The 12,952-nt window shown below is 41.1% G+C and overlaps 1 protein-coding gene across 8 annotated transcripts in view; it reads left to right on the plus strand.

Annotated features, from left to right (window-relative positions):
• The window catches only part of DNAJC13 (DnaJ heat shock protein family (Hsp40) member C13), a 554,470-nt gene that overhangs the window by 280,248 nt on the left and 261,270 nt on the right, over positions 1-12,952 (plus strand). For all 8 annotated transcript variants that reach the window (XR_010177689.1, XM_063922373.1, XM_063922368.1 and 5 more), the window contains one exon: positions 6,039-6,138. Coding sequence is in view for 7 of the 8 variants with exons in the window: in XM_063922373.1 (XP_063778443.1) it covers positions 6,039-6,138 (100 nt within the window). In the remaining variant the exon portion in view is untranslated. The remainder of the gene's footprint in view (positions 1-6,038; positions 6,139-12,952) is intronic.

Here is a 12,952-nt window from a genome sequence, read left to right on the forward strand (position 1 = left end):
AAGTATATACACACATACTGGTGTTATACTACGACAAGCAATCGCCTCAGTCTGGATGTGCAGCGCTGAGGGGGCTTGGTCGGATTTCCTGACTGAAAATATTGATACCCTTGACAGGGACAAGATTTTATTTACTATAGAGCATTTTAAGGATGCATTTCTATATATGCGAGATGCGCAGAGGGATATTTGCATTCTGGCATCAAGAGTAAATGTGATGTCCATATCTGCCAGACGAAGACACGACAGTGGTCAGGTGATGCAGATTCCAGACGGCACATGGAAGTATTGCCGTATAAAGGGGCGGTCCATCGGACCTGGTGGCCATGGCAACAGCTGAAAAATCCACCTTTTGTTACCCCAAGTCACATCTCAGCAGAAAAGGACACAGTCTTTTCAGTCTCAGTCCTTTCGTTCCCATAAGGGCAGGCGGGCAAAAGGGCCAGTCATATCTGCCCAGGGTAGAGGAAAGGGAAGAAGACTGCAGCAGGCAGCCCATTCCCAGGAACAGAAGCCCTCCACAGCTTCTGCCAAGTCCGCAGCATGACGCTGGGGCCGTACAAGCGGACTCAGGTGCGGTAGGGGGTCATCTCAAGAGTTTCAGCACGCAGTGGGCTCACTCACAAGTGGACTCCTGGATCCTACACGTAGTATCCCAGGTGTACATTGGAAATTCGAGACGTCTCCCCCTCACAAGTTCCTGAAGTCTGCTTTACCAACGTCTCCCTCCGACAGGGAGGCAGTATTGGGAACAATTCACAGGCTGTATTCCCAGCAGGTGATAATCAAAGTACCCCTTCTACAACAAGGGAAGGGGTATTATTCCACACTATATTGTGGTACTGAAGCCAGACGGCTCGGTGAGATCTGAAATATTTGAACACTTACATACAAGCGTTCAAATCAAGATGGAGTCACTCAGAGCAGTGATAGCGAACCAGGAAGAAGGGGACGATATGGTGTCACTGGATATCAGGGACGCTTACCTACATGTCCAAATTTGCCCTTCTCACCAAGGGTACCTCAGGTTCGTGGTACAGAACTGTCACTATCAGTTCAGACGCTGCCGTTTGGATTGTCCACGGCACCCCAGGTCTTTACCAAGGTAATGGCCGAAATGATGATTCTTCTTAAAAGAAATATGGACGCTTTCCTGATAAGGGCAAGGTCCAGAGAACAGTTGGAGGTCGGAGTAGCACTATCTTAAGTAGTTCTACGACAGCACGAGTGGATTCTAAATATTCCAAAATCGCAGTTTTTTCCGACGACACGTCTACTGTTCCTAGGGATGATTCTGGACACAGTCCAGAAAAGGATGTTTTCTCCCGGAGAAGAAAGCCAGGGAGTTATCCGAGCTAGTCAGGAACCTCCTAAAACCAGGAAAAGTATCAGTGCATCATTGCACAAGGATCCTGTGAAAAGTGGTGGTTTCTTACAAAGCGATCCCATTCGGTAGATTTCACGCAAGAACCTTTCCGTGGGATCTGCTGGAAAAATGGTCCGGATCGCATCTTCAGATGCATCAGCGGATAACCCTGTCTCCAAGGACAAGGGTGTTTCTTCTGCGGTGGCTGCAGAGTGCTCATCTATGAAAGGGCCGCAGATTCGGCATTCAGGACTGGGTCCTGGTGACCACGGATGCCAGCCTGAGTGGCTGGGGAGCAGTCACACAAGGAAAAAATTTCCAGAGAGTGTGATCAAGTCTGGAGACTTCTCTCCACATAAATATACTGGAGCTAAGGGCAATTTACAATGCTCTAAGCTTAGCAAGACCTCTGCTTCAAGGTCAGCCGGTATTGATCCAGTGGGACAACATCACGGCAGTCGCCCACGTAAACAGACAGGGCGGCACAAGAAGCAGGAGGGAAATGGCAGAAATTGCAAGGATTCTAAGCTGGGCGAAAAATCATGTGATAACACTCTCAGCAGTGTTCATTCCGGGAGTGGAAAACTGGGAAGCAGACTTCCTCAGCAGGCATGACCTCCACCCGGGAGAGTGGGGACTTCATCGGGAAGTCTTCCACATGATTGTAAACCGTTGGGAAAAACCAAAGGTGGACATGATGGCGTCCCGCCTGAACAAAAAACTAGACAGATATTGCGCCAGGTCAAGGGACCCTCAGGCAATAGCGGTGGACGCTCTGGTAACACTGTGGGTGTACCAGTCAGAGTATGTGTTCCCTCCTATGCCTCTCACACCAAAAGTACTGAGAATCATAAGAGGGAGATGAGTAAGAACGATACTCGTGGTTCCGGATTGGCCAAGAAGGACTTGGTACCCGAAACTTCAAGAGATGTTCACGGAAGACCCGTGGCCTCTACCTTTAAGAAAGGACCTGCTCCAGCAGGGGCCTTGTCTGTTCCAAGACTTACCGCGGCCGCGTTTGACGGCATGGCGGTTGAACGCCGGATCCTGAAAGGGCAATCCAGATGAAGTCATCCCTACCCTGGTCGAAGACAGGAAGGATGTAACCGCAAAACATTTTCACCGCATTTGGCGAAGATATGTTGCGTGGTGTGAGGCCAAGAAGGCCCCTACAGAGGAATTCCAACTGGGTCGTTTCCTACATTTCCTGAAAACAGGACTGTCTATGGGCCTAAAATTAGGGTCCATTAAGGTTCAAATTTCGGCCCTGTCGAATTTCTTCCAGAAAGAACTGGCTTTAGTGCCTGACGTTCAGATGTTTGTAAAAGGGGTACTGCATATACAGCCTCCTTTTGTGCCCCAGTGGCACCTTGGGATCTCAATGTTGTTTTGAGTTTCCTAAAGTCACATTGGTTTGAACCACTCACCACTGTGGACTTAAAATATCTCACATGGAAGGTGACGATGCTATTAGCCCTGGCTTCAGCCAGGCGTGTGTCAGAATTGGCGGCTTTATCATATATAAAGCCCTTACTTAATTTTTCATTCTGACAGGGCAGAATTGAGGACTCGTCCTCAATTTCTCCTTAAGGTGTTTTCTGTTTTTCACATGAACCAACCTATTGTGGTACCTGCGGGTACTAGGGACTTGGAGGACTACAAGTTACTTGACGTTGTAAGGGCCCTGAAAAATATGTTTCCAGGACGGCTGGAGTCAGAAAATCTGACTCGCTGTTTAGCCTGTATGCACCCAACAAGATGGGTGCTCCTGCTTCTAAGCAGACGATTGCTCGCTGGATTTGTAATACAATTCAGTTTACACATTCTGTGGCAGGCCTGCCACAGCCAAAATCTGTAAAAGCCCATTCCAAAAGGAAGGGGGCTCATCTTGGGCGACTGCCCGAGGGGTCTCGGCTTTACAACTTTGCCGAGAAGTTACTTGGTCAGGGGCAAACACGTTTGCAAAATTCTACAAATTTGATACCCTGGCTGAGGAGGACATGGAGTTCTCTCATTCGGTGCTGCAGGGTCATCCGCACTCTCCCGCCCGTTTGGGAGCTTTGGTATAATCCCCATGGTCCTTACGGAGTCCCAGCATCCACTAGGACGTCAGAGAAAATAAGATTTTACTTACCGATAAATCTATTTCTCGTAGTCCGTAGTGGATGCTGGGCGCCCATCCCAAGTGCGGATTGTCTGCAATACTTGTACATAGTTATTGTTACAAAAATCGGGTTATTCTTGTTGTGAGCCGTCTTTTCAGAGGCTCCTTCGTTGTTATCATACTGTTAACTGGGTTCAGATCACAGGTTGTACGGTGTGATTGGTGTGGCTGGTATGAGTCTTACCCGGGTTTCAATATCCTTCCTTATTATGCACGCTCGTCCGGGCACAGTATCCTAACTGAGGCTTGGAGGAGGGTCATAGGGGGAGGAGCCAGTGCACACCACCTGATCCTAAAGCTTTTATTATTGTGCCCTGTCTCCTGCGGAGCCACTATATCCCCATGGTCCTTACGGAGTCCCAGCATCCACTACGGACTACGAGAAATAGATTTATCGGTAAGTAAAATCTTATTATCTAACAAAGTGATTAAGATAAATATAGAAAGCTGTTTTGTTTTTTTTTTAAATTCCCAAAATTCAATAACAAAAAATAATGACCAAGAGCTAAATATTTAAAATGTATAATTTGGTTTATGTGCTGCCTAATACACTAAAGACCAGCTTTTATACAGGGCATCTGGAAAGTATTCACAGCGCTTCACTTTTTCCACATTTTGTTATGTTATAGCCTTATTCCAAAATGGATGAATTAATTTTTCCCCTCAAAATTCTACACACAATACCCCATAACGACAACGTGGAAAAAGTTTTTTCTTTTTTTTCTTTTTAGATTTTTGCAAATTTCTGAAAAATAAAAAACTAAGAAATCACATGTACATAAGTATTCATAGCCTTTGCTCAGTACTTTGTTGATGCACCTTTGGCAACAATTACAGCCTCAAGTCTTTTTGAATATTATGCCACAAGCTTGGCACACCTATGTTTGGGCAGTTTCGCCTATTCCTCTTTGCAGTACCTCTCAAGCTCTATCAGGTTGGATGAGAAGCGTCGGTGCACAGCCATTTTCAGATCTCTCCAGAGTTGTTCAATTGGATTCAAGTCTGGGCTCTGGCTGGGCCACTCAAGGACATTCATAGAGTTGTCCTAAAGCCACTCCTTTGATATCTTGGCTGTGTGCCTTGGGTCGTTGTCCTACTGAAAGATGAACCGTCACCCCAGTCTGAGCTCATGAGCACTCTGGAGCAAATTTTCATCCAGGATCTCTCTGTACATTGCTGCATTCATCTTTCCCTCTATCCTGACTAGTCTCCTAGTTCCTGCCCCTGAAAAACATCACAGCATGATTCTGCCACCGCAATGCTTCACTGTAGGGTTGGTATTAGACTGGTGATGAGTGGTGCCTGGTTTCCTTCAAACATGACGCCTGGCATTCACGCCAAAGAGTTCAATCTTTGTCTCAGCAGACTAGAGAGTTTTGTTTCCCATGGTCTGAGAGTCCTTCAGGTGCATTTTGGCAAACTCCAGGCGGGTTGCCATGTGCTTTTTACAATGGAGTTGCTTCCGACTGGCCACTCTACCATACAGGCCTGATTGGTGGATTGCTTAGTTGTCCTTCTGGAAGGTTCTCCTCTCTCCACAGAAGAATGCTGTAGCTCTGAAAGAGAGTGACCATCAATGTTCTTGGTCCACCACCCTGACTAGGGCCCTTCTCCAATTACTCAGTTTAGACGGCCAGCCAACTCTAGGAAGAGTCTTGGTGGTTCCGAACTTCTTCCATTTATGGATGATGGAGTCCACTGTGCTCATTGGGACCTTCAAAGCAGCAGGTATTTTTCTGTACCCTTCCCCAGATTTGTTCCTCGAGACAATCCTGTTTCGGAGGTCTACAGACAATTCCTTTTGACTTCATGCCTTGGTTTGTGCTCAGACATGCACTGTCACATGTGGGATCTTATATAGGCAGGTGTGTGCCTTTCCAAATCATGTCCAATCAACTGAATTTACCACGGGTGGACTCACAATTGAGCTGTAGGAACATCTCAAGGATGATCAGTGGAAACAGGATGCACCTGAGCTCAATTTTGAGCTTAATGACAAAGGCTGTGAATTCTTATGTACATGTGATTTTTTTTTTTTAGTTTTTTTTTTTGTAAAAATCTAAAACAAAACTTTTTTTCATGTTGTTATGGGGTATTGTGTGTACAATTTGGAGGGAAAAAATTAATTTATTCCATTTTGGAATAAGGCTGTAACATAACAAAATGTGGAAAAAGTGAAGCTGTGAATACTTTCCGGATGCACTGTACATAGCTTTCTATTTTTCATAATTTATCTAAATAACTGTATCTTTAGTTAAAAGCGGGAGATAAAAAAAAAAGAGAAATACTAATTATGTAATATTCTTCTGGAGTATACTGCCATACTGGAGAGTGTACAAGCTGCTGTGTGATGTGCAGGCACACTTTCAAACTGCAACTTGCACCATCCTCTTTGAGCTGCTAGAGCAGCTTTGTGAGTTTTAATGTTTTGTTTTTGTTTTAGTTATTGTTGTTGTTTCTTATACTTGTATGTGTGATTTTTATTTATATTTCTTTTTTGATTTCAAGGTTTCGGGAACGTCTGGGGGTAAAGGTAGTGAAGGCTCTAAAGAAGAATAATGACGGAGTCACTCATTCTGCTATTGACATGCTATGTGCACTAATGTGTGTAAGTGTTGACAATACTTGGGAACTATCAAAGTGAAGCAATATATACCTGCTATAGAAATTGGTGCATGCAGGAGTATCTGTTCTATGTGGAAATCATCTATGTAAGTGTGCTCTCTATGTGGTCAATCCTGTTACCCGCGAAGGAGTTGAGTTGCCGTTGCAGCGGTGTGTAATTTCTCCATAAAATGTTACGTGTTCTTATTCACATGAGAAGTCTTGGCATGTTGCATATAACGTGTTTCATATGTTATTGCCTTTTGCATTTTCATTGAGGCAACTTGACATTATACAGTTAGAATTTAAATTAAATTGTACATAACATATTTTTGTTATTAAACGCAGGATTTGCATAGGATTCTGTAAAGTAACTGTGCGTCTGCTTTATCATTTTTTTTTTAAATTGTACAAATATAGTTTTCAATATACACTCAACGTTACTTGGGTGTATATGAATATTTGATCGGGCGCACAAAAGCAAATATATCTACCTGTAAACACACGGAACAAAAAGGGTTTTATCTTTTGTCAATACATGTAATAAATAACTTCCAATAGCAGCTCCTATAAGACAACTGGATGTCAGGATAAGATAAATATATAAATCTCTAATAACTAGAGACAAACATAAGGAGCGCTGGTTTAAAATTCAATTCGTAGATTTAATATCAATTTAAACACACATATAGCATAGTAAAAACTCAATTGAGTATCTATCTAAACTGACACTTCAATAAGCTCATAAAAGTGCACATAACTATATTTAAAAGTTCAAAGACAGATTCCAATCGTGATCTACAGCAACAGAAATCAGATGGTAGTTGTCGGTCAAAGCTTAATTAGCAATCCAGGGTTCATTTTAGCTGCCTTTCAGCTGTAATTATGTCCTCCAAGTGCGCAGATGATTAGAGAGCATAGAATGGTTTTATGATAATTCAGATTAGAGCTCTATAGCGGTTCAAGTATCCGTTTAGTATAATCACACAGACAATGCAGAAGATGGAATTACCAGACCAGGCTGTCACGGAAATTTCTCCACCAAAATGCTAGTATTTCTCAAGCTGACACTGCATGGATACTTAACGGTGTTGGACCCAGCGGTCAAGATGTCCCGGGAGGGCTCGCCGGATGTGGCGGTCACGGCGTTCGGTCCTCACAGCTGGTAGACGCACTGAAAGGTTTGCACACGGAGGAAACGATTGGCAGGGAACCAGGCTGGCTGTAGCATACACGGTGCACAGTGGAGCGTCCTCTACGCGTTTCTCCGCTCTAGTGGTAAGCGGTTTCCTCAGGAGGTTAATACAGGTGTCCATAGCAGGTATGCTTATAAAGTCAATTCAGCCAATAAGGAAGTCTCATTCATTTGGACTACACCTGTATTTAATTGATGCACCAGCTTTTCATTTTCATTTAGAGAAAATAAACCTATCTAACTGTATAGGGAAATCTCTATCAATCAATAAAACATGCTTAAGGAAGATTACATGTATCTGAATTCTTTGTTGACACATCAATAATTGCATACAGGTATATAAATTATAGTATTCTACATAACAACATTTCCTTGTTTCATTATATTTAATTTATGGCATCACAGAGAACATCAGTATCATCTAAACAGAAAACACCTATAGCACTCCTAATATTACTAAGAGCTTTGGTTTAGGCATACGTCTCAATAGCTCATCAGGTAAGTTCTCAGACTCCAACTCCCAAGGTCACAGGATCGAGCCATAGCAAGACCCACAACAAAATAAGATCACAACCTTAATTTATGTAGTTATTTACTTTAGCTTTTTTAAGTAGATAAATATTCCTACATTACCAGACCTAGACTAATAAAGTTTTTTATAAAAAAATATAATATATATATATATATATATAGTCTAGATATGGTAATATACATTACAGGAATTATACATCCCCAAATAACATAACCTGGACAAAAATTCTAAGAAGATAGTAGATATATATTTTTCACAGTGCATATGAATCTAGCAATATCAAACTATCCAAAATTTGGTCTATAGTAACATACTGTTTTTTATCTTTTGTTTTTTGTTTTCCTTTTTTTTTTTTTTTTTTATATAAAATAAATTATAACACATACTCATTTATATATCATGTAATAAATATTCTATATTACATGATAATAGAAAGATCTCTAAAGCAATCCTAGTGTACATAAAGTACGTTAAATTCATGGGTTTTTAAAGGACCAGACACCCACATGAAAAAAGGTAATAATATTCTATAGATACATAGTCATACAATATTGGGCCATAGACTAATTTGTCATATGTTGTTCATTTCAATGTTTTCGTTCAAACCCATTGGAACAAGGGTATTAAGCGAACAAATCCAATACGCCTCTCGCTTACAGAGGCGATTGAACCTATCGCCACCTCTTGGGGTCTCTTCTATGTGTTCAATGCCCTTAATAGAGATAACCTTAATGTCCCCCTCATGTGATTGAACCACATGTCTGGGCACACTGTGCGTGAGTGACTTCTTATTAATAAGTCTTCTATGTTCTAAGAACCGTGTATTGAGTGACTGGGTAGTACGACCTACATATTGCAGGCCACATATGCAAGTTATTACATATATAACATATGTGGTCTGACAGGTAATGGATCCGATAATACTAAATTTATAATTCCCAGTGTCTTTCGGGGCTGAAAAGTCATGGCTCTCTGAATCAATGAATCTACAGGTGATACATCTGGGTTTAAAACATTTCTTACATTGTCCTCTCTGTGTCTGAGATAAATGAGGCTTCTTAGTGCAGTAAGTAGAAATGGGTTTGAAATGACTGGGTGAAAGGTGGTTTTGTAGGTTATTAGCTCTTTTGAAAACTATTCTAGGTTTATCATTCAAACACCCTGATAACACCTTGTCCATCTTTAACACGGGAACATTTTTTGTCAGGATATCCCTAATCTTATTTGATGAATTATTAAATCTTGAAATAAAAAGTGGTTCATTATTTTCTGATATATAACTGATCTTCTTTTTTTCAGATTTATCTAGTAGAATCTCCTGCCTACACTGTTTTGATACCTCCTCATAAGCCAAATCTAGGAGAAATTTCGGATAGCCTTGATCCAAAAGAGATTGTGTCAGTTCCCTACTTTGAATAATAAAATCATTCTCATTGGAACAGTTTCTTTTAATCCTCAGATACTGGCTTTTGGGGATATTATTGACCCAAGGTTTATAGTGGCAGCTTGTGTATCCCAAGAAAGTGTTACAGTCAACCTTTTTTCTAAATGTTTTAGTTTGAATAGGCTGATTAATTGCCCCAGCGTGTAGTGCGATATCCAGGAACGTCATATCTGTCTTATGAACCGTGCTTGTGAAAAAAAGACCAAAGGTGTTTGAATTAAGAAAATCAATAAATTGTGAAACAGATGTTGTGTCCCCTTTCCAAATGATAAACAAGTCATCTATGTACCTACCATAGAGCACCAGGTTCGCTCCGAAGGGGCCCCCCCACATGTATTGATTTTCAAGGTTCCCCATATATAAGTTTGCAAAGCTCGGAGCGAACCTGGTGCCCATGGCGGTACCATGAATCTGCAAAAAAAATTAATCATTAAACAGAAAATAATTGTGTTTTAGAATATACCAGATAGAATCCAAAATATAGTGACAGTGCTCACGTGACAGTGTGGAATCCTGAGATAAATACTTCTCTATAACTTTAAGACCCAGATCGTGCGGTATGTTGGTGTAGAGTGATTCTACATCACAGGTAACTAGCAAGAAATCTTCTTGCCATTTTAGCTCCCTGATTAGGTGTAGAAAGTGGGTGGTATCTTTTATATAAGACCTTAAACTTTTGATATGTGGCTGTAAAAAAGAATCAACATATGCAGATAAATTAGAAATGAGTGAACCTACACCCGAAATAATAGGACGTCCAGGAGGTGAAGAAAGTGATTTATGAATTTTAGGGAGGTGATAATAAGTGGGAGTGATAGGATGTGCATTAAATAAAAAATGATATTCCTCCCTGGATATCACACCGCACGCCAGGGCATCAGCCAATATTTGTTTTAGATCACACAGGAACCTAATGGTAGGATCTCCAGGAGATCATAAATCACTTTTATTTAATGCACATCCTATCACTCCCACTTATTATCACCTCCCTAAAATTCATAAATCACTTTCTTCACCTCCTGGACGGCCTATTATTTCGGGTGTAGGTTCACTCACTTCTAATTTATCTGCATATGTTGATTCTTTTTTACAGCCACATGTCAAAAGTTTAAGGTCTTATATAAAAGATACCACCCACTTTCTACACCTAATCAGGGAGCTAAAATGGCAAGAAGATTTCTTGCTAGTTACCTGTGATGTAGAATCACTCTACACCAACATACCGCACGATCTAGGTCTTAAAGTTATAGAGAAGTATTTATCTCAGGATTCCACACTGTCACGTGAGCACTGTCACTTTATTTTGGATTCTATCTGGTATATTCTAAAACACAATTATTTTCTGTTTAATGATGAATTTTTTTTGCAGATTCATGGTACCGCCATGGGCACCAGGTTCGCTCCGAGCTTTGCCAACTTATATATGGGGAACCTTGAAAATCAATACATATGGGGGGGCCCCTTCGGAGCGAACCTGGTGCTCTATGGTAGGTACATAGATGACTTGTTTATCATTTGGAAAGGGGACACAACATCTGTTTCACAATTTATTGATTTTCTTAATTCAAACACCTTTGGTCTTTTTTCCACAAGCACGGTTCATAAGACGGATATGACGTTCCTGGATATCGCACTACACGCTGGGGCAATTAATCAGCCTATTCAAACTAAAACATTTAGAAAAAAGGTTGACTGTAACACTTTCTTGGGATACACAAGCTGTCACTATAAACCTTGGGTCAATAATATCCCCAAAAGCCAGTATCTGAGGATTAAAAGAAACTGTTCCAATGAGAATGATTTTATTATTCAAAGTAGGGAACTGACACAATCTCTTTTGGATCAAGGCTATCCGAAATTTCTCCTAGATTTGGCTTATGAGGAGGTATCAAAACAGTGTAGGCAGGAGATTCTACTAGATAAATCTGAAAAAAAAGAAGATCAGTTATATATCAGAAAATAATGAACCACTTTTTATTTCAAGATTTAATAATTCATCAAATAAGATTAGGGATATCCTGACAAAAAATTTTCCTGTGTTAAAGATGGACAAGGTGTTATCAGGGTGTTTGAATGATAAACCTAGAATAGTTTTCAAACGAGCTAATAACCTACAAAACCACCTTTCACCCAGTCATTTCAAACCCATTTCTACTTACTGCACTAAGAAGCCTCATTTATCTCAGGCACAGAGAGGACAATGTAAGAAATGTTTTAAACCCAGATGTATCACCTGTAGATTCATTGATTCAGAGAGCCATGACTTTTCAGCCCCGAAAGACACTGGGAATTATAAATTTAGTATTATCGGATCCATTACCTGTCAGACCACATATGTTATATATGTAATAACTTGCATATGTGGCCTGCAATATGTAGGTCGTACTACCCGGTCACTCAATACACGGTTCTTAGAACATAGAAGACTTATTAATAAGAAGTCACTCACGCACAGTGTGCCCAGACATGTGGTTCAATCACATGAGGTGGACATTAAGGTTATCTCTATTAAGGGCATTGAACACATAGAAGAGACCCCAAGAGGTGGCGATAGGTTCAATCGCCTCTGTAAGCGAGAGGCGTATTGGATTTGTTCGCTTAATACCCTTGTTCCAATGGGTTTGAACGAAAACATTGAAATGAACAACATATGACAAATTAGTCTATGGCCCAATATTGTATGACTATGTATCTATAGAATATTATTACCTTTTTTCATGTGGGTGTCTGGTCCTTTAAAAACCCATGAATTTAACGTACTTTATGTACACTAGGATTGCTTTAGAGATCTTTCTATTATCATGTAATATAGAATATTTATTACATGATATATAAATGAGTATGTGTTATAATTTATTTTATATAAAAAAAAAAAGGAAAACAAAAGATAAAAAACAGTATGTTACTATAAACCAAATTTTGGATAGTTTGATATTGCTAGATTCATATGCACTGTGAAAAATCTATATCTACTATCTTCTTAGAATTTTTGTCCAGGTTATGTTATTTGGGGATGTATAATTCCTGTAATGTATATTACCATATCTAGACTATATATATATATATATATATATATATATATTATATTTTTCTCTGACGTCCTAGTGGATGCTGGGGACTCCGTAAGGACCATGGGGAATAGCGGCTCCGCAGGAGACTGGGCACAAAAGTAAAGCTTTAGGACTACCTGGTGTGCACTGGCTCCTCCCCCCATGACCCTCCTCCAAGCCTCAGTTAGATTTTTGTGCCCGAACGAGAAGGGTGCACACTAGGTGGCTCTCCTGAGCTGCTTAGTGAAAAGTTTAGTTTTAGGTTTTTTATTTTCAGTGAGACCTGCTGGCAACAGGCTCACTGCATCGAGGGACTAAGGGGAGAAGAAGCGAACTCACCTGCGTGCAGAGTGGATTGGGCTTCTTAGGCTACTGGACACCATTAGCTCCAGAGGGATCGAACACAGGCCCAGCCATGGAGTCCGGTCCCAGAGCCGCGCCGCCGGCCCCCTTACAGAGCCAGAAGCAAGAAGAGGTCCGGAAAATCGGCGGCAGAAGACATCCTGTCTTCACCACACAGCACTGCAGCTGTGCGCCATTGCTCCTCAGCACACTTCGGTCACTGAGGGTGCAGGGCGCTAGGGGGGGGCGCCCTGA

The sequence above is a fragment of the Pseudophryne corroboree genome, chromosome 5 (assembly GCF_028390025.1).
Source record: "Pseudophryne corroboree isolate aPseCor3 chromosome 5, aPseCor3.hap2, whole genome shotgun sequence".
Classification (NCBI taxonomy): domain Eukaryota; kingdom Metazoa; phylum Chordata; class Amphibia; order Anura; family Myobatrachidae; genus Pseudophryne; species Pseudophryne corroboree.